Source organism: Purpureocillium takamizusanense, chromosome 8, assembly GCF_022605165.1.
Source record: "Purpureocillium takamizusanense chromosome 8, complete sequence".
Lineage (NCBI taxonomy): Eukaryota > Fungi > Ascomycota > Sordariomycetes > Hypocreales > Ophiocordycipitaceae > Purpureocillium > Purpureocillium takamizusanense.
Window position 1 is genome coordinate 1,595,611 of NC_063075.1, and position 26,207 is coordinate 1,621,817.

Consider the following 26,207-nt stretch of genomic DNA (forward strand, 5'->3'; position numbering starts at 1 on the left):
ATCAGTCAGAGTTCGACGTCATCAGGTAGTCGAACTGTTCCCAGGCCACTGCTTGATGTACCATGGCGTGGTAGTCTTGAATTATCTGCTCTACATGTGTTTATACAGTTGTGTTACACAATCCCACACAAGACGTCAACATGGCTTGCTTCGAGCGCCCGGGGTATCATGAAGCATCCGCGTCGACGGCCCTCCGCACGCCGAAAAAATAGTTGCCGACTTTTTCGCTGCCGCGCACCTCCTTCCACCCAAGCCCCGGCACGTACACGACGCCCATCACCCGCGGACTCTCCCACCCCTTGTCAAGGAAATAGCGCCGCAGCTCCTCCTCGTTGATGTACTTGTTCCAGTCGTGCGTGCCCTTGGGCACGATCCGCAGTATGTCCTCGGCGACGAGGTTGGTCGTGAGCCAGCTCATCCACGTTCGCGCGATTGTGCTCATGACGAGCCATCCGCCGGGCTTGACGAACGGGCGGACCAGCTCCAGAAACGCGGCGGGCTCGTCCACATGCTCGATGACTTCGAAGAGGCTGACCACGTCGTACCGGTGCGCGTCTGATGCCGGCACGGGCAGCTCCTCAATGGACGTCTGCGTGTACGTGAGCTTGTCGCTCAGGGACGGGTCCTTGCGGGCGTGGGCTTTGGCGACGGCCAGGACGGATGGCGTGGGGTCGATGGCGGTGACACGCCGTGTATTGGGCATTCGAGCGGCACTTTCCGCAAAGATCCCGCCGCCGCAGCCAATGTCCAGGTACGAAAGCGATTCGTCTTGGTCGGGCTCCTGCTGCGCGGCAGAGTTGCGACACGTCCGGATGAAGTCGTGGCGCAGAGGGTTCATGAGATGCAGCAGCCGCGAGGAGCCATGAGGGTCCCACCACTCGCCGGCCAGGGCGTTAAAGTGGGAGACCTCGTCTGGATTCACTGACGAGAAGTTTGAGTGCCATCGAAGGCATGGCGCCGAAGCGGGCGCGCATATCGGTTGGCGGGCGGCGATGGGAGTCGGGCGGCTCGAGGATGTCGGGAAGGAGGGCTGAGGCCGCTGTGGCCGTAGCCTCCGACTGAGGCGGAAAGCAGCTGTCCGCGACGGAGCTGCCATAGGTACGCGACAGGACCGGACACGGGATCGCGCGTGGTTGTGTGTAAGCTCGGCAGCTGTCACAGAACAACAACTGCAGCTCCAAAAAGTCGACCGATGCGGCAGGGCGCTGAGGCAGATGCAGCCGGCTGACAAAGCAGCGCTGGAGACGGGAGAGCTCTCTCTCTCCCTCTCTGTCAGTGGGCCGCGCTCCGCTCTGGGGCACCTACAGTATGCACAGGTGGATCCCGGGCATCTCTCAATGCCCGTCAATCACCCTCGGCGGCGGAGCCGGGTGGCCGTTTCGGTCTGCCCTCGGTGTCTTGCACCCATCCATCCGCCTGCTGCGCTACCCGCCCCTCGGTACCGTGGCAGCCTCGGCGCGGGAGCCGTAGGGCGCCGTTGGCAGTTGGATGCACCGGTGGCCTGCAAAGCACTTCGGTTGCTGACTGATCCCGCCCCCCACGTACGAAGTACTTGCAATGGGGGGGGACAATGGCGGACTCGGCGCCTTTTGTCAGCCGACCGTCAGCGTCTTCAATCAAGAGCGCCGCACCGTTGCGCTGGGCCGCTGGGGCATTCGCCTCGAATTTTCAGGTACCTTGGTGCCTTTAGCAGCTGTAGGTCTCGGTCGCGTGTCGCCGAGATGTAGTGACACGCCGCACAGAGCATGCATGCTTCGTAGGGATCGTGCACGGCAGTTTCGGCGCGTGGCATTCTTCTGGCGGTGCCCGGCCCCACCGCCGCCAGCAGCGGCGCTGACATGTGCTAGTGACGACGGGTTCTCTGCCGCCGCCATCGCTACCAAAAAGGCGTTCTAACCATGGAAGAGCCCCTTGACTGTCGGAGGCCGAGTTGGCCCGTACACCTGGGACCAGCGCCAGCGCCCGCACCCACCGCTGGGACCATGGCATGGCATGATGAGGCATGGGACTGCCTACTCGTAGTGGGCAAGGTAGTACTTGAACCGAATGCTCGCCGCCGCGCTTCCATCCTCCCTGTTTCCCCTGCTCGCATTGCCACGATACTGCCTCTTGACACCGGCCGACTTGCATTGCGCAGCCGCATCAATAAGGTTTGGCCTCGCGTCGCCGCTGGTGTTTGCTCTTGCTGCCCCTCCATCCGGGCACGTAAAAAAGCCCGCCCGCCCGCCGCCGTTCGGTCCACGCCCGCCCCCAAAGGCCAGGGTCTTCTTCCCCCCTCCGAAATTCCATCCACATCCCGCCGGCCGAGACCGAAGCGAGACATCCATCTACGTTACTATCCATCCTTCTGCGTTCACGCATCGCACGACGACGACGAAACGAAACCCGCTGTCGGCGCCCGCATACCACGATACCAATTCCACGACGCCGCCGCCCGTCATCCCGCCCCGCTCCTCAACAATGCCCGCCCCAATGATACCCCAGAGTCAATTCGACTCCATCCCCGACGCCATTGAGGCTTTCCGTATGCCGAAGCCCTCCTTGCCCCCTTGCCCCGTGCCGCCGCCGCCGCCGCTCGTGCTCGGCTCTCGGCAGGAACAGCTGCTGACCATGAACCTTTCTCCCGACAGGACGGGGCGAGTTCCTCGTCGTCCTCGACGACCCGGGCCGTGAGAACGAGGCCGACCTCATCATCGCCGCCCAGGACATCACCACCGAGCAGATGGCCTGGATGGTGCGCTACTCCTCAGGCCTCATTTGCGCCCCGATCAAGCCCGCCCGCGCCGATGCCCTCGACCTGCCGCCCATGGTCCGTGCCAGCCAGGACCCCCGTGGTACCGCCTACACAGTCTCCGTCGATGCCGCCGACGAGTCCGTCACCACCGGCATCAGCGCCCATGACCGCGCCCTCGTCTGCCGCGTCCTCGCCGACCCCACCTCCACCGCCACGAGCCTGCGCCGCCCCGGCCACGTCCTGCCGCTCCGCGCGCACCCCGGCGGCGTGAGGGCCCGAATTGGCCACACCGAGGCCGCTGTGGAGTTCTGCCGCCTCGCCGGCAAGCACGCGGCCGCCGCCATCTGCGAAGTGGTCGAGGACGGCGACGAGGTCCCTGGCCGGGCAGTGCGCGCCGCCACCGACATGATGAGGGGAGAGGCATGCATTACCTTTGCGCGCAAGTGGGGCTTGAAGGTGTGCACAATCGCGGATCTCGTCGAGTACGTCGAGAAGACGGAGGGTAAGCTGGAGGTCAACGGCTCCTAGCTTTCAGGGTTGTCACCCGTACGACGAATGGCGGTTTCAGAGCGGCGAGGGCGGGTGATGGTTTGCGGCAAGGAGCGGCGTTTTTGCGACAAAAATCTATACTCATCCTCCCTTTTGGGTTTGTAAACGGCATTTGCTTCAGGGCATTCTTCTGGCATGGCTCGACAATCTGCAGTTCTTGGGTTGCTTAGATATTCCTAGTTGCCTTTCGGCGGGCTCATCCATCATCTATGGATATTTGTCTGTCTGTATGCAATAGAACATCATTGGATAACACATCCGCTTTTGAGATGCCTGGTCCGACGACAGCTGTTCGCCTCCAGTGTCGCGTGCATTAGGAGTACTGAGGGATAGTTACTTCTGTTAGGTTAGATCATAGTCTGTCTCCCGCGTTCAGGTCGCACTTTGGATCTGACCGTTGCTTAAGATGCGCTGGATTGTGACGTTCCTACGGGCAGGGCACTGATTAACATGTCGAGAGTTAATAGCCGTCTACAAACCCTCCCTTACTCCCTGTAGTACCATCACATGTTCATAGATGTTGATGCCATTCTCTGCTATTGATACAAGAGACGTGGACGTCCAGCGGCCAAATGTCCCAAAGGAAATATCAGGCACAGCGATCTGTCGCTGGCTAGAGGATTGATACACCTTTGTCACAAACAGCTTCCTTGGAGATACTCCCCCATTACTTATGCCATGAAATCATCCTCAAGTGTGCTTCTCGACGTAGCCGGTGGGGCACCGAGACTGAGCGAAGCCGCGCGATCCAAAAGGTCTGCATTCGGGTCCTTGGAGCCGCCGGCGTTTCTCGACGATAAGTCTTCCAAAGGTGGAGCCGTGTTCGACCGCACCTGAACTTTCACCTCACCCTGGATCCCATCAACTCGAATAGTTGACACTGTTGTGCCACCTGGTGGGGGCTTGAGGTTGGGCTGCGGCGCAAGGCTTACGAGCTCTCGAAAGAAGTTGTTAGCGGCCTCGCATCCATCCAGGAGCCATTTCAGACAAATCGTGACGCGCTCCTTTGCATACGGATTGTGATCATCATATGCGCAGCAGTTCAGCAGAGGCACGATGCCATTGTAGTTGACCATCTGCATCTGGACCTGCGAGTTGCCTGGGCTACTCTGTCCTGTCGGCGGCTGCAGGAGACTGGCGATGATGGTAAAGATCTGGCCCTTGACGCCCGACCAAGGAAACTTATGGGCCGGCTCCTGCAGCGGTGGTGGGGGCGGTGAAGGGGGTATGCTATCGTCTGCGGCCGAGTACGGGCGCTCGACCATCGGATTGCTCGAATCGGTTTTCGTAGCCCGCTTGGGCAATTCAATGAGCGCCTTCTTCTGCACGCCCGCCTCGAGGCCACTCAAAATGGTGATGAGGTCGTAGACCGACTCCCATTCTATCAGCTTGGCCCTAGTATCGGCCATCTCAGCAACGGTCGTCAAGAAGTCCAAGTACTGTGTCAATCCGTCTTTCGCTCTCTCCATGTCCCAGCTGTCAACGGGAAACTCCGCCGGGTCAATGTTTTGTTCCCGAATCTGGGCTTGCAAGTGCATCAAGGCCGCGCATTCGGGGACGATGCGGCTGCGGAAGAAACTGAAGAAGAAATGCAGCAATTTAATATCCCTAGTATTGTCCTTGGGCTCCTGACTCGTGGGGTTGCTGCTCCTGGCCCGAAACATGTGATTGACCAAGCGCAACAGGACGGTCTGGGCCGGAGATATGATATCCTTGGGTATCCGCAGGGAGTTCCAGGCGTAGGGAATCAAAGCGCTGTGATGAAGCGCCTCGATGATTTGGGTAGTGACCTGAAAAATCAATGACTGCTCATCTTTGTCCCAGACGGCAATGAAAACGAGCAACTCTCGTAGTAGACTCTTTCCGCAGTCGAGTGCCAGGAACATTCGGCAGCGCGTCTTTTGCAAATTTTCTCCTGCGCGTGTCAGGCCCGATCCCGCGTTGTCGAGGATACAGGACTTGACAATCATGTGAAGGGCTTCAATCTGCTTCGGATCCAGGATGTTCGGGACTTCGGTCAACAAGCCTGTCAACGGCCCCTCTCCGTAGGAGACGTCATCGTCGGCTTCGTCGTCATCCATCATGTCTTCGACATAGTCATGCGCATAGTCGTGGTCGTGATCGTGGTCGTGATCGTGGTCGTGATCGTGATCGTGGTCATGATGGTGGTGGTGGTGGTGGTGATGGTGGTGCTCACATTCAATGTCATGTTCTTGGGTATCGTGGTCATGCTCCTCCCCATGGTCGTGGTCGTCGTGATGGCACCCGTGGCATTCCGGGCAATGACAATGGTCATGGTCCAACAAATCCTCATCGGCCGCCTCCGGAGGCGGTGAATGATCGCCCCGGTAAGAATGAGCATAGCGGTGGACAATGTTGGACTTGCATTGCTCGGTTCGGGACTGTGCAAACTCCACAGAGGGCATGCCCACAACCCATTCTTCGTAGTTGGGATCTCGGGCACGCAGCCACCAAGTGTCGATCTCTCTTGAGACCCGGCCGTACGCCCGGTCCTGCTCAAATTTATCCGTTTCATCCGGCTTCCAAACGGGGTTAATCTTCTCTGCGCCGTCGCTGACAGAGGCTGGCAAGTTGATAGAGTCATCGGGCATCCAGTTCCAGGCCAACGGGCGAATAGGCGCCAAATTTCCCGGGGGCTTGTGGGCGTGGTTCTGGGCATAGTCTTTGAGAAGCTGGCGGGCCGTATCGCACATTCTAGAGTTGCGATCCAGCCAATGCTGGACTTGCTGCTTGGCCACTTCTGGTCGGAACCCTGAACCATCGCCCATGCCCTCATCGGGTCCCGAGTAACCACCATCGTCGTCATCAAAGAGCACGTCGAACCAAAAGGACATTTTGTTGCGGTCGTGCTTGGCAGTCCAGTTGTGCGCTTGCTGCAGCGAGGTCACTAGCAGCTTCCTGTCTGCTAGATATTAGCAGGTCGTCCAAGCAGAGGAGGTTGTCAAGTTGCCACATACAAAGTTCGGTAATGTCGGCTAGCTTCAGCCGCTGAGCCTCGTCTAGGATCTCGCCATCGTAGCCCTTGCTCGTGACGTTGACGCAGAGGATGATGGTCTGATAGACCATCTGATCGAAGTGCACGGCGGCACAAATGTCTTGCGGGACCTCGGGCTCTGCGTTCACTAGCAAGTTCCTGGCAATGTGCATGAGCTTGATGAGTGTGCCCAGGTCCTCCTTGACGGAAGCATGGTTCATGACGATCAGAGCTGTGCTCTCCTGGGGGGTGGCGCCCTTGTCTGGATCATTCAAGCTCGAAAGCGGGCCGACAGATCTAGTAGTCAGGCTTGGGATTGCGGCAGCAAAAATTCTCGTGAGCCATATCCATATTGCGACGTTGCGCGATAGGGCTTCGCTGCAGGCACTGGTCAGTGTCGAACCGTGAAGCGGTCGAGGGTCCGCATACCGAGCAGCGCGAAGTGTGTGTGTCTTCTCGAGGGTCTTTGAGATCATCGAGTTGACTCGAGCGGCCGTCAAAGGGCCCATGGGCGGAGACTGAGTGTAGTGACCCTCCAGGCAAATGAGAGCGGCCGAGAAGCATCGCTCCTCGATTGTCTCGCCCTGGCCATCGGGTGCTAAGGCGTCCTCAGGCGGGGCTGCATATTCCGCCAGGTGCGTCATCGCTTCTCGAGACGGGGCCTCGTCGGCCATGTCGTTGAGGAAAGCCTGACGAGCGAGGCAATTGAGGGTGATGCCTGTGCTAGGATGAGATATGGGTTGGTCGTGAAGCTTGCATGTTGGGCCTTGGCCTGCAAGCTTCCACGGGTTGAGGCCGCAAAAATTCTTAGTGTGGTTTCCGGGCAGTAAACCGACGCCAGGTGGCGGGCGGAACGGAGTCCAGGTTTGTCAGCACATGAAGTGGGCTCCAGCTGTTCGGGCGGGCGCCAGGCTCTCTCCACAGCGGCGCGCCGGCCAGCTGGCGGGCCATGTCCTGAGGTCCCGGAATGCCGCATTGCTTCTCACTTAGGCACCCTCATCTGGTGAGAAATCTAGACGCGTGCATCAAACGTCGAAATTTGACTACTTAGCGGTTGAGCGAGGACGTTGACGCCTGCTGGAGACCCATTTGTCCCATGCAAGACGGGATCCCGGCAGGTGCGCATTCATGGATGGCTCCAGGCGTCGTGGGCTGCCGGGCACTGCCCGCCACCTCATAGAGTCGAGTACAGCGGCGCGGTAGTTAGAGAGCGCCTGCCCGAGCATGAGGCGCGCTGTGTAGCGACTGATTGTGGGGGCGCTCGTTGGCCCCCGTCTGAAGCGGGGGGCATCGACGGGCCCGGCTCTGGGACACCTCACCCACGTGCCTCGCCGCGTCTCCTCACCGAAGGCGAGGAAATGAGACGACGGCACGCAACGGGCGAATCCACTCTCGTCGCTTATCAGTGGCCGTCAATCGCATTCGAATGGCCATGCACGTGTCGGTTGGGAGCCAACCGCGGAGTGACCTCCCACTCGACAAATCGAAACGGTCGGCACTCGGTCCCTGGAGGTGGGTGGACGGACAGCCTTTAGTAGGTTAGCACTACTAAGGTAGCCAGCCAGCCCAGGTGCAATGCAGGTCTTCATCAGGTAATCGCGCTCCAGGGTCCCGAGTGCGTGCATGCGTGCGTGCGTGGCGCGCGCCCCTCCATGATGATGGCGGGGTATCCATCGTCCAGCACGACATTTTTTGGGGGTCTTACTACTCACACGCTGCCTCCCCTCGTTCGCTACCTCGAGACCACCTCAGAAAACTTCGTCGCGCCCATCGATTTCTTTGCTGAACACGACGCTGTAGTCTCGTTTGCTTCCGAGGATTCGCTGCGCTCGGTCACAATGGCCACGCTTCCAACCACTTTCGACAGTAAAGTCCCCTTTGCTCGAAACCCGAGCACCGCAACCCTCCCCATCGCCATGCAGCTCGCTCGATGCTGACCTCTTGGCTGGACAGAGCCCATCCATATCGCCGTCATTGGTGGTACGGGACTCGCGCATCTTGAGGGGTATGAGCCCGTGGCCGTCCTTAGCCCCGTCACGCCATGGGGCTCTCCTGCGTCACCCATCAGCATTCTCTCGCACAACGGTGTCAACATCGCTTTTCTTGCTCGGCACGGCGTGCATCACCAATTCGCCCCACACGAGGTTCCCAATCGAGCCAACATTGCTGCCCTCCGACACATCGGCGTGCGCTGTGTGATTGCCTTCTCTGCTGTTGGTTCCCTGCAGGAAGAGATTAAGCCCATGGACTTCGTGGTTCCAGACCAGGTCATCGACCGAACCAAGGGCGTGCGACCCTTCACCTTTTTCGAAGGCGGTGTCGTCGGTCATGTTGGTTTCGCGGACCCATTCGACGCAGGCCTCGCTGCCGTGGTCAAGAGGTGTGCCGAGCACATGGAGGGAGAGGGTGTCGTCCTCCACGACAAAGGAACCGTGATCTGCATGGGTGAGTCCATCCACGCAGTGTCGGCATGCGAGAATACCACCTTCGAACTAGCATTGACAACTTTCCACAGAGGGGCCCCAGTTCTCGACGCGCGCCGAATCCCACATGTACCGGTCATGGGGCGGCTCCGTCATCAACATGTCGACGCTCCCAGAGGCCAAGCTCGCGCGCGAAGCCGAGATGGCGTATCAGGTCATTGCCATGGCCACCGATTACGACTGTTGGCACTCGTTTGAGGACGTCAACGTCGAAATGGTTGGCAAGTATATGCAGGCCAATAGCAAGAATGCCAAGCGCCTTGTCGCCGGTGTCCTGGACCAGCTCGCGAAGCTTGACAACAGCGACTTGGTCATGGCGAAGCACTGGGCCGGCGCAAGCCAGGGAGCTGTCAAATTCATGACCAAGCCAGAAGGACGGGACCCCGAGGCCATGAAGAGAGTCGAATACCTCTTCCCCGAATTCTGGGAGGAGCCTTGAGTTTGGACTTGGCAAGACGGGTGGAAGAAAGCAGCGTGCAAGACAAATGAGTGACATATTCTCGGAGGCCTTATGGTGGCTATTTAGACATCGTTTGTCCCGCATCTACTTCCAGCATATAGAGCAGACAGCGGGACGTGGAAACACGTCATGGCTACTCGGAATGAAGGCGTCGATGTTGGAGAAGAGAAAATGACCGACGGGGACGACACGACACCCTGGCTCATGCCGTCAAGTGGCAGCAACCAATGCAGGAGGGGCCTCCCTTACAGGCGTCTGCGGAAGCGAGTGGCATGGCATTCCAGTGAAACCTCGACTGGTCCGGGACAAGACGAAACCATGGGCTCCAGCGGCTGCGCTGTGTCACTTCACACGCCCCCATCACTACCGGTGTCACGGATAAGTCGTTGTGTTGCACAACCCGTGTCACCGTGTACTGCCCACCATGGGCGGGACCACTGCCGGCCCTATGAATAAGAAGATGGTGTGCTGCAAAAACAGGCTTCTGATCCCCAGATTCAGGCAAACAAGGTAATCACCTGTCGTGAAGACGATGGCGCTTTAGCCCGATATAGCTTGAGACGCGCCTTGGATCTCGCCCCAGGAGGGTCAGTTTGATTGCAGCCAAGGCAGCTGGCACCTTGCCATTGCATTATGACTGCGTTGTGAAACCAAACCTTCCAGGCGTCTGGTGCCAAACCCCCCTCCCTCCCCGTCGCTGTCAGTCTGTAGATCCGACTGTCTGCGCCCTTGGCTTCCAGCGCGGTAGTCGTGTCACTCTCACTGCAACGCGCGTTCGGAAAGGGTTGACGCGTCCTTGCCGCAAAGCCCTTTGCGCACTCTTTCCGGAGACGAATGGGAGTGCCTCCCGACTCAGTCACGACAGCGTGTTCTGTTTCAACTAGCGGAGGGAGTGACAGCAGCCATCTTTCTCACGCACCGCTGCTGAGTTGGCGACCGTGCAACACCTGGTGTGATTCTCTTGCAACGTCGACCATCGACCTCGCGTTGGCTGAGAGTTAATTGGTCATGTCCCTTTGCATTTGCATTTTCTTTGAAATACTCTTGGACCATTCGAACTGCTTCGATACTCTCAAGCTCAGACCCAGTCTGCATCACCGCGGCAACGCCTATAGCGAGTCTGCGCCCAAACTGTGTGAAGTCTCGTCATTCCTCAATCACTCTTTCCCCCGTTCTCTCAACCCGGGCGTACAACTCCGCCTCGTGGTTGTGCAACGTTTCGATTTAATATATAATGGCTGTGATACACGCATCACTGCAATCATACCCTTCCCTACTGGCCTGCGTTTCCCAGCCGTATTGGGCCAAGCAAGACATAAGCCATGTGTTAACCAATTGCTACGTCAAACTTTTGAGCGCCAGCTACCCTGCACCGACGCCCGACTGTTGAACCGGGGCGAGCCTAAATGTGTTGAAAAGACGGTATAGTGTCGCCGGCCTTTCCTCTCCTTGATGTCCCCCTTCCTTATTACTCTCATTGTCTTCTCCATGACTATCTCTTCTTCTTTTTTTTTTTTTTGCTTCACCGGCCTTCAACTCCGCTGTGACCTTGAAGCTGGGTCAATAACATTGTTGAAGCTATATGCCGGCCATTAGAGGAGTGCATCCTTTGACGGACGGCAGGGTGTCCCGCGAGTAGCTCCCAATGGCAAGCACTGAGTGACATCTCAAGATCCGGGGGAGGGGCATTCGGTGCCGGGAAGGAAAAATAACAGATTAGGGACCCTGCTTACCCGAAAGTGGCAGAAGTCGGGACTTGATCACCAACTTGATACGATCTGCTGATCGACAACGCCACGATCAAGGCGTCGCCATTAACTGCTCTCGAGGATGACGTATGTGCAATTTGCACGATGGCTTATCTCTCCTAAAGGCCCCTAAGCCTAAGAAGAGCGATTGGCCTACACAGCTAAGTAAAGTCTCTCCATGTCATTACACTATAATCGTCCTATCCAACGAATGAGGTACAACTACGAAGCTGCTCCGCGACTTCAACTCCAAGCGAATCTGAACGGGGAGCTGTGGAATCTACATCATACAGTTGAGAACACCGGAGAAGGCTTCGGCAACTCTCTGCCCAAAGTCGGCTAAGAAAAAGGAAATGACTCACGGCATTTTTTTTTGAGCCGAGGCAAGAAACAGGACCGTGAGGCAGTCGGCTTGGCGTCGACAGCTGCCTCGCCTCGATACCTAGTGCAAAGGCCACGGGCGATCTGCCCCAACGTTTTGTGCCGGCTATGTGTGTGTTGAGTCTCGCCGCTGGAGACGGCACTTGGCGCCGCATGTTACGAAACGAAGTGGAAGTAAGATACGAACGATGGCGCGGTGGCCGGTCGAATGCGCCCAGTGCCCTGGGGCCGCCTGTCTGACATGTCACATTTGCCCAAAGGAACCGTCTCCTGCGGGCGCACCATCCTGTTTTACATGGCGCCGCCGCCCACCCCGCCCGCCTGCACCTTTCACGTACTGGCCGCGGACCAGAACATGACGGAAAAGGCAGCCGCACCGTTCATGGTCAACCGGGGGAAAGATGAAGCTCTCGAATGCGCAGCAGTAGTAGTAGTAGTAGGCTTTTTTTTGGGGGCGAACTCACGGTGTGTGTGTGTTGCAAGTCAGGCGCTACTACTACTATTATGCATGTAGGGATCACATCAGAAAATATTCGCCGTAGACGCTGGACTAGTTGGTTACTTGGTACTACAGTCTACGTCCAGAGTAAGTAATACAAGGTACGAGACTAGCAGTTTGATATCAAGCACAAGCCTCGGGACAGATCGTCTGTGCGATCCCGCGCTTGCTCGGTCCACCGGCAAGTAAGTACATACAGTACGTATGAGGAGGAGGACCATCTTGGAAAGCCGGATGCTGCAAGTGGAAGCCCGCGGCGGCGGCGGCCCGTGGGTGGGGGTGGGCGGCCAGCCGTGAACGATCGATGCATGGCCGGGCCATGCGTTGCGTGCTGTCTGTCCGGGGATACGATACATACCCACGCGTGCCAACCAACAAACAGCAACGAGGGTATACCGAGAAGCACAAGCTTGCGTAAGGTGACGTTGCTTTTTTCCCCCCCAATACCGACTAGCACAACCCCGGTCATGACCTTGCAGAAAGCGTAAAAAAAAAACAAAAGGAAAAAAAAAAGGTGAGGGGGATGGGTGACCGTTCACGGCACAAGGCATCGAAGGAGTAATATATGCGAACCGCTGCTGGGTTCAGTCAGTCCCAACACACGAAAGGAGAAGTACGATGCGCATCCAGCAGCTGAATGTCCCGGCCAAGACAACACTGCAGAACACCATCACCATCCGGCGCTTCATCAGCGACGGGTGGCTGAATGCAAAATGTCCTCTTCGCCGCCCAATGATCATCCGGATTATAATGTCCGGAGGCCAGGGTGCTGAGACGATGCAACCCCACCACGAACAGCGGTGGCTGAAGACGAACCGGGGGTGGTGGTGGTGGTGGTAACCTGGGGCCCCAGGGTTTTTGCAACGGGGTCGTTCTCCCCCTCCCCTCCCTCCCTCCCCCATGCTTCCAAGGGGGAGGGGGGTTCCTGAAAGCATGGCCAAGGGGGGGGGTGTGCAGGTCCGTCCGCTCAGTCGGGCTGAGTGAGTTGAGAATCCGACTTGACTTGACTTGACGTGCGTCCGTCGTCGTCCATGGCATATGCAGCGCCAATGTTTCTATTCCAGCAAGGGCATGCCGGACGGACGACTTGGGCGATGGCGGCGGCGGCGGCGGCGGCGTTGTCACAACCCACTTCAGCACGGGTCCGGACGGGGCTACTATTGACTTGTATTGAATATATCGGACGAGAGTGTCCGCGGGCCATTGAGAGTACGGATTTAGTCAGACGCGGGCGCCGCGAAAACCGTTCTTGGCTGTGGCAGTAACATAGTACTATCATCAGCTCGTGCCTTCATCATCACCGACGGGGGCTCCACAGACGACCGGTTTGGTGCCATTACCTGGTCAATCCAAAGAGCCCCCCCCGGCTAGTCCTCGAGTAGCCGATTCCTGGCTATCTCGCGGGTGGTGGCGCCCTCGAGCCATCACTCCAGTGGAGACTTGCAGGACGCAGGGTACAGATTTCCTGCCTGCCTGCCTGCCTGCCTGCGTGACGTTGAATTGCATGGCAGTCGATCCAGCACATAGTACATATCGAGCATGTTCATAAGCTGTAGCACTTCTACCACTATGCGTATTTCCGTTGTTGCACATCGCGCCACGATTACATACGTGGTGCTCCGCGCCTGAGGTATCCCAGCGCTGCCTGGATAAAGCCCCCCCCCCCCTTCTTTTTTTTTGGGGGGGGGGGGGTGCCCTGTCCTGGGATTTCGTCAGGAAGCATTTCCAGAACTCAAACCCGCGGCTCCGGCAAAAAAGAGCCAGCCCCTCAGGGAGGGGTCGGCACAGCGCACTCAAACTATCATGGGGGAAAAGAAGCGACTTGTCAAGGTGCATCAGGCACCCCCTGCTAGGCTTGGTTCGCTCTGCGGCTGCAGGCTGCAGCGGGACGAGGAGGAAAGCATGCGCGCCTCGTGCCCTCGAACCCTCTTTTTTTTTCTTTTTCCCGCGGGGAATATTTTTTCCCGCGCGAAGCGGCGTCTGTCTGTGTGTCCGTGTCCTTTCGAAACGCTTTTCTTGCCGTCTTCTCTGGGCCACCCTCCTTGCTGTAATTGCCGCCGCTGGCGTCTCCGGGAAAGGGGCTCGGGAGCTCCCGAGGCGGCGGGGCGGGTCAGCCGGGCCGTCACTGGTATGCCGGACTTACAGCATGTACTGCTCGGCTGCTGCTGCTGGGCAGCGGGACCTGGACCCTGCAATTGTATAGTACCTAGTAGTACGGAGTAGCTCACTCACCAGTTCGCGCCATTAAAGTTCGTGGGGTAAAGTAAGGTAGCAAGCAGTCCCATCCCCCCCTGGTCCCCCCCCGGTCCGACAACCAACCACACACCCACCAACCACCACCACCATCCACCACCACCATCGGCCGCCAGCTTTCCCTCTCTGCTCAGATGGCAGACAGCCTGCAACGAGCAAATTGCAATTCGCGGGCTTTCACTGCTTCCTCAAACGTGGAGACCGACGCTTCCTCTTAGGAATCCGATCCTCACCGCCTGCCGCGGTCCCGGTCAGGGGCTTAAAATTGCATAGTACATATACCGCGGCGCCCCCTTTCCGGGGGGTGTCTCGACTCTCCAGACAGACAGACAGACCGCTTTCACACACCATCACTAAGGGATCCGCCGACACGTTGCGGAGCCCCTTGTCGAGCGGGCGCCGACGGGATGGCGTCGCTGTTGTTGTTGGTGGCGGACAAGCAAGGCTCACTTGGACTGCAGCCTTTGGCCGGAAGCCCTTCCCCGGCACGCGTTTGCCACGCTCGCGCAATTGAATCCGGACTCTCGAGGAGAGATGTGTGCATTGATTGGAAAGAGGGCGCGCGCGGCCCGCTGAGCTGAGCGGGACTATGGCCTGACATTACCATTGAGGAAAGAGATTGTCTGCAGAGGCTGCACCTCTCAACTAGGTACTACTACTTACGTATCTGCTATGCGAACGCTCCATCTCGAGACGAGGGCAGTCATTGGGGGGGGGGGGGGGGGGGGGCAGGCAGGCGAGGTCCCAAACGGTGCGTAGTATCCAGCTTGCTTATATAGTACATACCAAGTCCAAGTACTCAACGTTACCCATCGTACTAACTTGGTATGAAATTCTCCTCGCCTTCGGTCCCACCGACAGCGGTGGGCGGGCTCGGACAGCACCCGAGCCGAGGCATCCCATCGGCCGGGCACAGGGTGCAGCAGCCGTAGGCAAAAATATGACCGGCAAAGCATCGGGACGAGGAAGCTTCTGCCATTTGCCGTGTGGCGCCTAGGAGGCTTATATTTCGTACTGTCATCAGTTCCTGTTGCTGACAGGATTCGCGGAGGGGGAGGGGGGAGGGAGTTGGCAAGGGTGCTTGGTTGCCAATCCTTTTTCGGGCCCTGCATGCAGTCTCAACATCTCGCGGCGGCATGCAAGGCGCAAGCTCAGGTCGACGTGTGGTCAACCCACCGCGGTTTGATAGTCAGTCAAGCAAGCAAGCATACAACATGTCACCGCGGCTGGGGTGGTATGGATATATCGGACACGCGGGCGAAATCCTTGTGTTGTATGTAGTACACGTCCGCACTTCGCCTTCGAATCCCACTTCCCGACGCTCTGTCCCCGAGGGGGGGGGGGACTTCGAAGTACAACAGCACAGAGGGTGTTTGCCGCTCAATCACACACTTGCATGTAGATCAGGCACTGGTGTGCATGCACGCGAGCGTGCCGTCGGGCGGTCTCTGCCACACCAAGCTTGCCGGCCCCCCCCCGGTCCAGTCCAGGCTGGGCTTTTGCTCCTCTCCCCTTGCCCTTGCCCTTGCCCTTGCCCTTGCCCTTGCTCTTCGTGCTTGCAGCCAGGCTGCCATATTGCCTCCCCAGGCTTGTTGAGCCTCCCTCTCTTGGCGACACCTGTGAGAACTCTATTGAGGCGCGCGCGCGCCCTCTTCCCAGGCAGGCAGGCAGGCAGGCAGGCTGCCGCACCACGAGGCTGACTATTGCGTGTAGGCAATGAGCCGTCTTGTCAACGTTGCCCAGGTCCGTCGTCCGCCTCATCTATTTACCCGATTCACTCGATCCGCAAGGGTGCTAGTTACTTGGTTCTAACTTATTAGTAGTTCAAGGTAGTAGTGATCCTGGTAAATCTGCCAACGAGCTTCTGCGCCATGGCCGGGTCATCCACACTTACACCCTGCCGTTTTCCCGCATGAGAGACTTCTCCTCCTCACGAGGCCGCCGCTTTCACCACCCGTACGAAACATCGGCTTTGAACACAATAAAAGTGGTTCGGCGCCGACGGTGGCAGTGGGTTGGCCGTGCTCGCGCTTTGCCAGTTTGTCTGCTCCCCCACCCATCGGGGAGGCAAGGGAAGGGCAAGGGAGCGGCTCGGAGCACCGGCAAACGTCGTCAGCAACAACAGCCGCCGCCGCCGCAGCCCCCACATGTGAGCTTTTTTCGTAGAGTTCACTACTACTACTACAACTACTACTACAACTACCAACGGCAGGAAGAGAGCAGCAACAGCATATCTTCATCTTACCAGTTGAGGGCGACCAACCAGGGCAGCCTCCCCCCCTCGTCGTGCCCTTTTTTCCCCCGAGGCGAACGGACAACCATTTGACGGAGGGAAAGGGGACCAGTGAACCAGACCAGACCACAGACAAGACACGGCGCCGCGCGCCACTCACCTGAAAATGTGAGCCCGGCATGCATGCATACATACATATGCACCTGCATCTGTACGGCGGTCATGTCCCAGCATATCCGTCGTGGCTTCTGCACGAGAGAGAGAGAGAGCCCATGCAGCACGCCCCCTCCTTCCCGGATTGCCCTCCCCCCCCCCCCCTCCCATCCCCTCTTTCGCTTTCGCGAACACGCGCTCTCCACCCAACGGCCGTGCCGAGCGAAAGAAAGGGAGAAGAAGAGAGAGAGAGAGAGAAAAGGAGAAGCCACGCTCGAGACCTTGGACACATCCATCCAGTCCGTCCCCACGTTCAGCCCTGTCTTTGAGTCGGGGCAACTCGCCGCAAAGAGAGTGAAGAAGCGCAGAGGTCGAGTGCGAGTGCCAAGAGAAAACCTGCCGGTGCTGACAAGGCGCGTGAAACAAGAGCTGTTAGCGCTGACCCATTCGGGAGCAGCTGGCACAGATGGGAAAAAGGGCGGCCGGCCGGCCGCTGGCTGACCTCTCCAGCTGCTGGATGTCTTCACCAATTTTCCCCCACTGGTCTGGTCCCGCTGATCCTGCCACGAGCATGTCAAATGAAACCTCAGCCCATGATCGCCCTCAAAACTTCCCCGCCTGCCTGCCGGAGGTACGTATGTGCATACAGGGAGAGGGAGGGGGGCGGGGGGAGGGTTGTTCCCCACCACTAACATCGCCAGCGCAGGCAAAGCATGGCTTCATCGTCGCTGAGAAAAGTTGTACAAAGAAGAGAGACCGGGAGACCTGGGAAGGGGAAATCGATTGCACTGAAACAGCGGCCATTTTACATAGAGACCGCCATAGCAGCAATAATAGATCCTTGATACAGTCTACTAGTCCCCATTTATATCTTTTCTGCTAGTAGGTAGTCTAGTATCGTGGGCCGCCTACTGCCGACTCCACTGCGCAGCAAGCAACGAGTGACACAAGAGCAACGAAAGGGACGGGAGGAATACTAGACTAGCTACAGGTGACCCACAAAGGGCCCGTTGTCAAGGTATTATCAATGAACTCCTTTGGCCAGACGTGCCCAGGAGCAAGTTGATTAGCCGGCCTGAAAGGGGATATCCCAAAGGCAAAGATGCTCTTGATGTGTGCCGGTCTCCTTGCCCACGAAAACGCCGAAAGTGGCATAGCAACAACGGAATAAAGTGGTCGAGGGTTGTCAGTGGCCACTATCACAGCCTGTTCGTTGGTCAGCCGCGACTGCGTCCCGGTCGAGGGCCGTCGTTTTAGTGTCGTCTGGCTGGTCACCAGACATGGCATGACCACCAGTGAGGAAGCGGCCCAAGACAGGCGGACAAAAGGCAGACAGAGAGAAGCACCGAGCTGGACAGTATGTGTGTGCGTCTGCCTGCGCGTGTGTGTGCGTCTGCGTGCGTGTGTGCGCGCGCGCGTGTGTGTGTGGGCAGAACGGGTGGACAAAACCGTAACCACTCGACGTGTCATTTTTCGCGCCTCGCAAAAGCCCACCCTTGACCAGGAACGATGTCCGAAGTACATACCAGTAGCACCTCCCTCCTCTCCTGTTGCATACAGCTCTGAGGTTCAGCACATGCAAGAGGCATCCAGTCTTCTTAGACTGAGAAAAACATGGCGTCTGTAACGACACCCAACCAGGCCCTCTGCAGATCCACACATACCATACTGCTCATGTACGACACGACCGACACACTCGTAATTACGCAAACATGACTTGCATCGTCCGCATCCTTCCTTCCCACCCCGCAAGGTCCGCCTCAAAGCAGATCCATCTGCCTCTGCGACACACCGCGCATCACTACTTGGGGATACGGAGCCGCCAGTGATACACGCTCGCCTATTCCCGATGACCCGAAATGTCCAAAAGCTGCTCTGGTTCTCAGGCCACGGTAGCAATTCTCCCACCACATGGCCAAACTCGTCTTCCCCGCACGTGGAGCTCCCACGGGACGGCCCTTCATCCTCAGACCCTGCCGAGCGAGCTGGCATGGGCCGTTCGACCCGGCTGGCCCAATGGTCGTGCCAAAAAAGCCACTCAATCCCGCCTGCTCCGTGGTACTCTGGCGAGTCTTGTGCGCTGACACCCGCCGCGGGTACCGCACTGAGATAGGCTGCTTGACTTAGCTCTGCTCAAGACGTGCTGCTCATGCATCCGCACGCCCCCTCCCACTTGGACCCTCCCACCACCAGTTCCCCAAGTGGTAGTGGACAGCACAAGCGTCGAGCCGGGGGGCGGTGGAGTGATACCACCCCTCTTGCAGGGACCTAATGTGCAGCCAACCTCTTCTGGCCAGGTCTCGTCGTGATCAGGGCGAGCCCCGAGATCGTTGCGCATATGGAGCGGAGCGCGGTGGTGCACCTACCTAGACGCGGCTGCAGTGCTCCTGCCGTCTGGACCCGTCATTCGCGACCTCATGGCCACCAGGAGGGAACTCACGAATACAGAGTTGTCATCATCCCAGCCTGACCAGCCATCTGCTCGCTTGCTCAAAACACTGCTCGCGGCACCACGCACGCTGGCGTTTTTTTTCTTCATTCGGTTCGGCACCGAGGACTGGGTAAAATCTGTGGTATTGCCGGCACCGCGTGAAGAGACATCAACTCGCAACAGTCCCGCAGCCAGCAAGTCGCCCGTCCGTTGGTTGAAGTGGGGAGAACTGGCGACGCCCTACCCGCGAGGCAAAATCAACCAGCTTCACTCACTACTTTCTCTCGACCCGACGCTTCTGTTTCGCGAATCTTCGTCACCAAACCACAGGTCGTGATCACTTGTGTACCTGATCATCGCCACCAGGTTCCTGGTTTTTTCGCGATATCACGCCGTTTAGCCTTTGACAAAGACGCTTTGTGGGCGTACCGGCAAGGCGGACCTCTAGCAGTCCACGCAAACTGATCGACAGCAAACCCAGGGATTCTTGAGCCCGAGGCCCGGTTACTCGACGGCGTCAATTTTTCAGTGGCTCCCAGAGAGGTTCGACCGAGATATGACGCCTCAATCGGGTTTCCCGGCCCATGGCGACGTCGTGGACATTGGGGGAAGTGCAATGCATGGCAACGTTGGCCAGAGGCTTGAGCGTACCCTGACGGCAGTGTATAATCCCCGAGACAAGCCGACGTTGCCAGACGAGCTTCTATACGATGACATTGGCCTGCCGATTTGGAACAAGATCATTTTCACTCCCGAATTCTACCAGACGCATGACGAGATTGAGCTATTTCGCCAGCACGGCGCCAAAATTGTTGATCGTCTCGGCGCGGGTACAACCATCATCGACCTCGGCGCGGGGTAAGTTCCAGAATGATCTGTAACAGAGGTGCCTGAGCTGGACATGTTGCTGACTGACGGACTCCCGACTGAAGCGATACCCGAAAGGTTGAACATCTGTTGGCCGCGTTCGAATCGGCCAGGAAACCCGCAACGTATCTTGCCCTAGACATCTCGAAGGCCTCTTTGGCCCACAACATTGCGTACTTGGTGGATAAGCATCCCATGCCCGACTCGATGGTCGACTGCGTTGGATTGTGGGGGACCTTTCAGGACGGTAAGGAGTACGTTGACGATATTGAAACGCCTCGCCTCTTTGTATCGCTGGGTTCAGTCCTCTGTAATGATCCATGGCTGCAAGCACTGAATCACCTGAAGTACTGGGCACAAGGCATGAGACCACACGATCTGCTCTTAGTCGGAATGGACGGTCATTTGCTCCCCAGCGACGAGGCCAAAATCTGGGCAGCATACCATTCTCGGGACGACCTATATCGCAGCTTTTTTCTGAACGGCTTTGAGCACGCGAACCGCCTAGTGGGCGAGAAATGGTTTTGCGAACAGGACTGGGAGTTCCTGGCCCAGCTGGAGAAGGAGCCAACAACGCGTCATCGGTTCTTCTTCCGAGCGAAGCGTGATGTGGTGTTGAGAAAGCTTGGTCGAATCATTCAGGCTGGACAGGAACTTGATTGGTTTGATTCCCACAAGTACGGCGAGGACAGCGTCAGACTTATGTGCGCCAAGGCGGGCTTGACTGTCGTGGACGCCTGGCAAACGCCGAACTCACAATTTTGTAAGTCATACCGCCGTCGACACGCTGCAGAACCACGTGGCTGACCAAACGTGTTCAGTCCAGTACTTATTAAAGACCAAGGACAAGGAGGACCAGTGTGAAGACGCCGATAGTGCAGTGTCGGGTCTCTCCTAGAAGTTCGTGTCGGCTTCAAACACGCACGCACCGAGGGGGCGAACGCTTCCGGGCAGTTGCCGCGCGATTCGCACAGACTGGTAGATAGACCTGCTTTCGGTTTTCTTACGTTAAGCATAGCACTTCGTTTTCCCGGTCGGTAACTTCTGCGACAAGTTGTTCCCACCAGGCAAAGCGATGGCCTATGGGCTCAGCCTCGACGCTCGTTGACGTGGTAATCGCAATGACATTGTCGATCCACTGCCAAATACGCTGAAGCGCTTCATAGAGCGGTGGAACACTCTGGATAACATTAATAAGCGGACATTCTCATACAGGTCTCGGTCTTGGTGAAAAGCATACACTTCTGACGGGGGTGGAGACCACCTCGTCGAACCACGTCTTAGACGCCGCCCTGTGACTTGGTCTCGTCGCAAGCAGCCCCAGCAGGAAGACTGGGAACAGTGGCGCCTGTGCTGTGAACTGGAAGCCAGACGTTGGCATTACCTTGATGCAAGCTGCCAAATCGGACATTGTGGCCAGCACTTCAGGGTGACTTCGAGGCAATCTTTGGAGCCCACGTTAGCCGAGAAATGGGTTACTGGTATGCGAGACGCTTACCGTAGAACGCGGCATTGTAGGTAGATTATAGCCGTCAGTCTCCAAGCCTCGGCCGTCACATCCGTCATCTCGGCAGATGTGTCAATCTGGTAACCTGCGGGCATGCCACGCAGCCAATCTGCCACAGACGGTCCAGCCTTGGCACTCTTCCAGTCTTTGGATTCGCTGCTCCACTGTCTCATCTGCACCAACTCTTTCAAAAGGTACTGCGTGGTCATCGGCACGACTATGTTTTCCGGGTCTTGCTGCAGGCGTGCCGCACAATACGTGATTTGGCTCATGATATGCAGCAGCTTTTTGGAGAACCCACAGCCGCCGTGGATCTGGTACATGTCGCTCTCTGATCCATATAAAAGCCAGCCAAATCGAGAGGCTTCAGCTTCTGGATCGAATGTCGCAGGCGCTGGAAGTTCTGTCATAGGCTGGGCCAAAATCACGGCTCGACCGACGATAATCGATTGTGATATGCGAAGCGATGAGAGTTGCGCGTTGGAGCGCTTCCAAAACCGTGACCCTTGGTCTGTTGCCTGCAAGAACAATTCACCCTGTTGGAAGCCAGAAAGCCATCGAGGCATGGATGGCCTCGCAAGTCGACGCTCCGTCAACACAATCTAAGAAGCCCACCTGGTAAGTACGTGACCGAGCTGGCATCCCGCATGGGGCGCATCTTACATCCTGCATAGACAGAATCACCGCAATGGTGATGAGCTCGTTGGCTCGGCCTTCATTGGTTGTGGTAGCGGGATCAGCTAGGAGCGAGCTGAGCCGCGATTCAGCCTCAAAGAACCTCTCGTTGACGCGCTTGCGCACATCGTCCCTGGGCAAGTAGTCGTAGATATATATTCCAGCAAGACTTTGAATCGCAGCTCTGACACCGTCGCTCTTGTGCATCTGGGCAAAGTCTTTGAGCCATAAATTCGTTTCCTGGAGCACGCTCCTCCCTGGACACCAATTCTTGATGTCTGCTCGAGTCAGTGTCCGAACCCCAGACAATCGTGGCGGGAACTGTGCCACAGTAACAGCAATAGCATGAGGAGGGAGCGTGGTGGCAAAGGAGAATGCACATACAAAATGTCCAGAACTTCCTATCCGTTTGGTCCATTTTTGCCTCGTATCCGAAAAGTTTTGGAACCATTCTAGGGGCGCCCATAGGGGCAACGTCCGTTGAGAATTCAGCTGTCGATTGGGATAGTATTGGACTGAACCCTTCCGTTGGGCTGGGGCTGTGCTGTAGAAAGCCTGAGAAGTCGAAGCCATGGTAGTCGAGGTCTTGTACAAAGACGATAGCAGCGTTCGCTGTAGGCCCTGACACTGGCAAAGGGCCTACAGGGGTCAAGGACGTCCTCGGTGACTCAACTTCGGCGCCCGATCCCGTGGCCTCTGCGACATCGGGGACGTCTGAGATCGCCTGCACAGATGATGATCGTCGGGATTGCTTGTCCTTTGGCCAGTTAAACTTGATGTAACCGTTGACTTTGCCATCGAACGGGCGGTCGAATCGGCGCCTGTTGGCTTCCCCAAACCTGCCGAGACAGTCTTTGAAGGGGCTGATGAGACTATCGCGACTAGTAGGTCGGCGACTGTGGAATTTCGGCGGTTTGTAGGAAGAACTTGATACTGTCTCATTTGAGGAGGAAACAGCATAGCGCGGCCGCTTGTAAGCATGAGGACTGGGGCGCGTGAAGGGCAGTCGCGTCGTGGCTGAGGGGCCATCAACCTCTACATCGGTAATCGCTAGCGCTGAAAATTAGCTCCAGAGCTCGGTGGTGAATGATAATAGTGCCACGGTGCGAAATTCTGCTTCCCAAGGGCCAAGACAGTCCTAATGCAACGAGTGACTGACACATAGGAGGGGACGAAGGGCGGCAGGGCTCAGGGCAACGACGCGCGCCTTTTGGCTTCAGCTGTGTTCTAGCACGACAGTAAAGTGACCGCCGTGTCACGAGCCAGAGAAGAAGAACCCAAGCACAGTACGAAGGAAGTTGGCGACAGCAATGCCAGGATCCTTCTGACCGATGAGGGGGCACGAGGCTGCCGCCAGCCAAAAGTGTGATGCGAGGCGGTCGCTGACCGGTGTGGAGAACAATGGGAACGGTTGATAAGGTATGGGCGCGGCTAATTGTGATACGCAGGAAACGGGCCATGCAAGCCCGCATGGAATGATAGCGAATGGTGCCTTGAAGGGCAGTGGTGGTGCAAATGGAGGATGATGTGGGGAGGTGATGAATTGGGGAGCAGCGTACAGAATGAAGCATGACAGCAGCTTTTTCTATGTGCAGCACGGTGGTGATGGTGGACGGCGGCAAGACAGTTGACGAACACATTACTCACCTGATGATAGCGGCGTTTGATACTCGCTGTGTATAGTTGATGCCGATAGCGAAGGTGCGGGGAAGACGTCGAGACTGTTGAACGGGAGCGCATTTGACGGCTGCACGGCGACAAGCATTTGCGAAGCCATAGGTGCTGGAGATGACGATGGCCACTTCCACGAGCCGTCGAGCGCGGCATCGGGCCCAGTGGACCAAAGCGCTTGCAGATCCTCCCCAGGAGACACTGGTACCATCGTTATGGTCGTGGGAAGAGCGGCAGCATGCTCTTGGTGCGGTGGGGGATGAAGGTCGCGGCGTGGCAATTGAGCTTGCAGCACCTGGCCTTGGTGGTGATACCCAGGCAGTGAACGAGACGATGGTGAAGGTTCTGTTGTAGATATTGCCGGCGCGACAACTTCAGGAAGATGTCCCCGCAGCAAGGACGGATGCTGTTGGTGTTGTTGTTGCGGCGGCGGCTGGTGCTGCTGCTGCTGCTGCGGTTGTGTTTGCAGCGGTAGTGACGGAGGCCAGGACGCTGTCGGATCGCCAGAATGCAATGAGGAGGAGGCATGGGGATGAGAGTCGAGGCAGATTTGGTGGTGAACTGGGTTGGGACGGTGACGGTCTTGCGACGGCGCATCAAGCTTGATGCGCTTTGCAGGGCGGCCGTCCTCGATCAGTGGACCGCCCATGTGAGCGTCCTGATCGCGCCTCACCTGGCACCTGAGCTGCCCAAAACACACTGCCCACGGCTGGCAACGTGTGCACGCGCTGGTCGGACCAGCAATGCAGCCAGTGCAACCACGTCGTGTCTCTTTCACTGTGGCTTATGACGAGCCCAATGGTGCGGACCGGTGTGGGTACCCGGGCGGTGTAACAAGGCTGATGTGGCCCGGCTGGCAGTGACGAGTTTGACCGTTGACGGGCAAGCTGGTGAGGAGGCCAGCAAGGCTTCGATGCCGCGTCGTCCTGGAGCAGCAGTGCGACTGACCAAGCTCGCCGCTTGCAAGGGGTGATTTAGGCGCCGCAGCCTGCTTCCCGTTGCTCGAGGATGGCTGGCGAGATGCGCCTCGCGAGCAAGGTAGCCGGCTCAGCCTGCTAGGGACAGGATCGCTGCGGGCAGGAATAGCTGCGGACGTGTCCCGGCAGCCAGGTTCGAGGAAATTCGCTAGTGAGTTGGGCGCCTAGGCGAGTATGCGGTGCGCGCCAGAGACGGGGAGGCCGGCGGCCATCAGGCGAGCCTTCAGTGGTACCCAGTGATTGCACTGCTGGAGCTGTGCTAGATGGTAGGCGAGCGCCCAAGTTTGTGCGACAACGCAGAGACCGACAGGCGGCAGGAGTGGTGGTCCCAGGAATCGATGGTGGAGCTGGCTGGCTCAATCGGTGCTGGAGCGAATGCGATGCGTTTCCCCGGAGTCCAGTGCGTCGGCAAGCGCTAGACCAAACGGTCCGTGGCAGGACCGGGCAGAGGATCCTCGACTGCGTGGAGAGGGAGGGGGGCCGCAAGGGTGGAGGTGAGCGAGGGGCGGCCCGGGTGCGATAGTGCTTGCAGGGGCAGGTGAGAGGTGAAGGAGGAAAGGAGGAGGAAAGTGAAGAGAAGGGCGTGAGAAAAGAGAGAACAGATTACAGGCCTGGGAAGGCCGGCGGCGGGCGGCGGACGTTAAGTCCTGAGGGGAAAGGCAGGGAAAGAGCGACGGCGCTTCCGCTCAGAGACAAACGGAGCGCACACGAGGCAGTCAAGAGGGGACGGGCGGGGCCAGAGAAGACAGGTAAATGCCGGGGTGCGGCTTGTCGACGGCCGACGACCAGGACAGGATCTCGAGCGCCCAAGCCTCGACGGTCGTCGTCGTCGTCAACGGCGGACGAGTGGTAAAAACGGGATTCCACAGGCGCCCCGGAAAAAACGTGTTTGTCTTGTGTTTCGTGCAGCTGTTGTGGTCGCGAAAAGATGATGGGAGGACCCAGAAATCCGGGGAGAGTACCTGCATACATGTACGGAGTAGAGATGGAAAAGCGGCAGAGTTGGAACAGACAAAGAGGTCCCGCCTGCACCCTTGAACCCTCGGTGTAAACGAAAACACTGCAAAAAAAAACATGTCGATGGCGGCTGAGCTGGACCTGCTCCGAAAATCATCGCGATGCGGGTATCTCAGGCGGCCACCCATCCTATTGACCTCAACCCCTGGCAGACGCCCGTGGTCCAGATGCCCTCCTCATCCTCATCTCCATTCCTGTGAATACAGTACTGGCACAGGGCGAGACAGGGAGATCCCCGGCTCCCCCCCCGTCGCAACCACGCTTTCTTTTTCCCTTGCCTTTCCCTGGTCGCTAATAAGAGGCACTGACTGTACTTCAGCCATGTCTGTCCCGCTTCCCATTTCCATCCCGCACGCAGCACATTGTGTACATGTGTGATGCAAGCTCTGGTACGCAGAAAAGGCATCGTCTGTGCTGCAAAATACCGGGGACGAGCGGACATTGTGCAACCGGTGAGATGTACGAGACCTCGCTGGCAACTCGCAGACCAAAGGAATTGGGCATATCGCGAGGACGCGGCAGTAGTGTCCCCCAGTCCAGGTTTGTTTGCTGTCCCGGAGGCCAGGCCGCCATG

General features: G+C 57.9%; 6 protein-coding genes across 6 annotated transcripts; 3 read left to right on the forward strand and 3 right to left on the reverse strand.

Moving 5' to 3' along the window:
• Positions 1–28: 28 nt before the first annotated feature.
• Positions 29–1,552, reverse strand: COQ3 (Hexaprenyldihydroxybenzoate methyltransferase, mitochondrial). Its single transcript, XM_047990141.1, has one exon. The coding sequence runs from the start codon at positions 1,094–1,096 to the stop codon at positions 167–169; it is 930 nt and encodes a 309-aa protein (XP_047846147.1). The 5' UTR covers positions 1,097–1,552; the 3' UTR covers positions 29–166.
• Positions 1,553–2,097: 545 nt separating this feature from the next.
• On the forward strand, positions 2,098–3,644 carry RIB3 (3,4-dihydroxy-2-butanone-4-phosphate synthase). Its single transcript, XM_047990142.1, has 2 exons — positions 2,098–2,524; positions 2,631–3,644. The coding sequence occupies exons 1-2, from the start codon at positions 2,461–2,463 to the stop codon at positions 3,260–3,262; spliced, it is 696 nt and encodes a 231-aa protein (XP_047846148.1). The 5' UTR covers positions 2,098–2,460; the 3' UTR covers positions 3,263–3,644.
• A 310-nt stretch (positions 3,645–3,954) lies between these two features.
• On the reverse strand, positions 3,955–6,952 carry JDV02_008533 (Protein S-acyltransferase; the record flags this gene model as incomplete). The annotated part of the gene is made up of 3 exons (XM_047990143.1): positions 3,955–6,206; positions 6,262–6,656; positions 6,708–6,952. The coding sequence occupies 3 exons, from the start codon at positions 6,950–6,952 to the stop codon at positions 3,955–3,957; spliced, it is 2,892 nt and encodes a 963-aa protein (XP_047846149.1).
• Positions 6,953–7,961: 1,009 nt separating this feature from the next.
• MEU1 (S-methyl-5'-thioadenosine phosphorylase) lies at positions 7,962–9,723 on the forward strand. The gene is made up of 3 exons (XM_047990144.1): positions 7,962–8,144; positions 8,232–8,723; positions 8,794–9,723. Exons 1-3 carry the CDS (start codon positions 8,117–8,119, stop codon positions 9,198–9,200), a joined length of 927 nt encoding a protein of 308 aa, XP_047846150.1. The 5' UTR covers positions 7,962–8,116; the 3' UTR covers positions 9,201–9,723.
• A 9,008-nt stretch (positions 9,724–18,731) lies between these two features.
• JDV02_008536 (uncharacterized protein) lies at positions 18,732–25,567 on the reverse strand. Its single transcript, XM_047990146.1, has 7 exons — positions 23,616–25,567; positions 22,353–23,018; positions 21,957–22,246; positions 21,285–21,895; positions 21,027–21,231; positions 18,929–20,966; positions 18,732–18,882 (listed from the first exon to the last, which is right to left on the reverse strand). Exons 1-6 carry the CDS (start codon positions 24,286–24,288, stop codon positions 20,790–20,792), a joined length of 2,622 nt encoding a protein of 873 aa, XP_047846151.1. The 5' UTR covers positions 24,289–25,567; the 3' UTR covers positions 18,732–18,882; positions 18,929–20,789.
• JDV02_008535 (uncharacterized protein) lies at positions 18,926–21,108 on the forward strand. The gene is made up of 3 exons (XM_047990145.1): positions 18,926–19,777; positions 19,852–20,549; positions 20,608–21,108. Exons 1-3 carry the CDS (start codon positions 19,476–19,478, stop codon positions 20,682–20,684), a joined length of 1,077 nt encoding a protein of 358 aa, XP_047846152.1. The 5' UTR covers positions 18,926–19,475; the 3' UTR covers positions 20,685–21,108.
• Positions 25,568–26,207: the final 640 nt, after the last annotated feature.

Coding starts and splice junctions, on each gene's coding strand:
- COQ3 (XM_047990141.1), bottom strand. CDS start 1,096: ATGGCAGCTCCGTCGCGGACAGCTGCTTTCCGCCTCAGTCGGAGGCTA.
- JDV02_008535 (XM_047990145.1), top strand. CDS start 19,476: ATGACGCCTCAATCGGGTTTCCCGGCCCATGGCGACGTCGTGGACATT. Junction 19,778..19,851: donor ATCATCGACCTCGGCGCGGG/GTAAGTTCCAGA, acceptor TCCCGACTGAAG/CGATACCCGAAAGGTTGAAC. Junction 20,550..20,607: donor AACGCCGAACTCACAATTTT/GTAAGTCATACC, acceptor AAACGTGTTCAG/TCCAGTACTTATTAAAGACC.
- RIB3 (XM_047990142.1), top strand. CDS start 2,461: ATGCCCGCCCCAATGATACCCCAGAGTCAATTCGACTCCATCCCCGAC. Junction 2,525..2,630: donor CGACGCCATTGAGGCTTTCC/GTATGCCGAAGC, acceptor TTCTCCCGACAG/GACGGGGCGAGTTCCTCGTC.
- MEU1 (XM_047990144.1), top strand. CDS start 8,117: ATGGCCACGCTTCCAACCACTTTCGACA. Junction 8,145..8,231: donor GCTTCCAACCACTTTCGACA/GTAAAGTCCCCT, acceptor TTGGCTGGACAG/AGCCCATCCATATCGCCGTC. Junction 8,724..8,793: donor AGGAACCGTGATCTGCATGG/GTGAGTCCATCC, acceptor AACTTTCCACAG/AGGGGCCCCAGTTCTCGACG.
- JDV02_008536 (XM_047990146.1), bottom strand. CDS start 24,288: ATGGGCGGTCCACTGATCGAGGACGGCCGCCCTGCAAAGCGCATCAAG. Junction 21,896..21,956: donor TGATTCTGTCTATGCAGGAT/GTAAGATGCGCC, acceptor TGGGCTTCTTAG/ATTGTGTTGACGGAGCGTCG. Junction 21,232..21,284: donor CTACAATGCCGCGTTCTACG/GTAAGCGTCTCG, acceptor TGGGCTCCAAAG/ATTGCCTCGAAGTCACCCTG.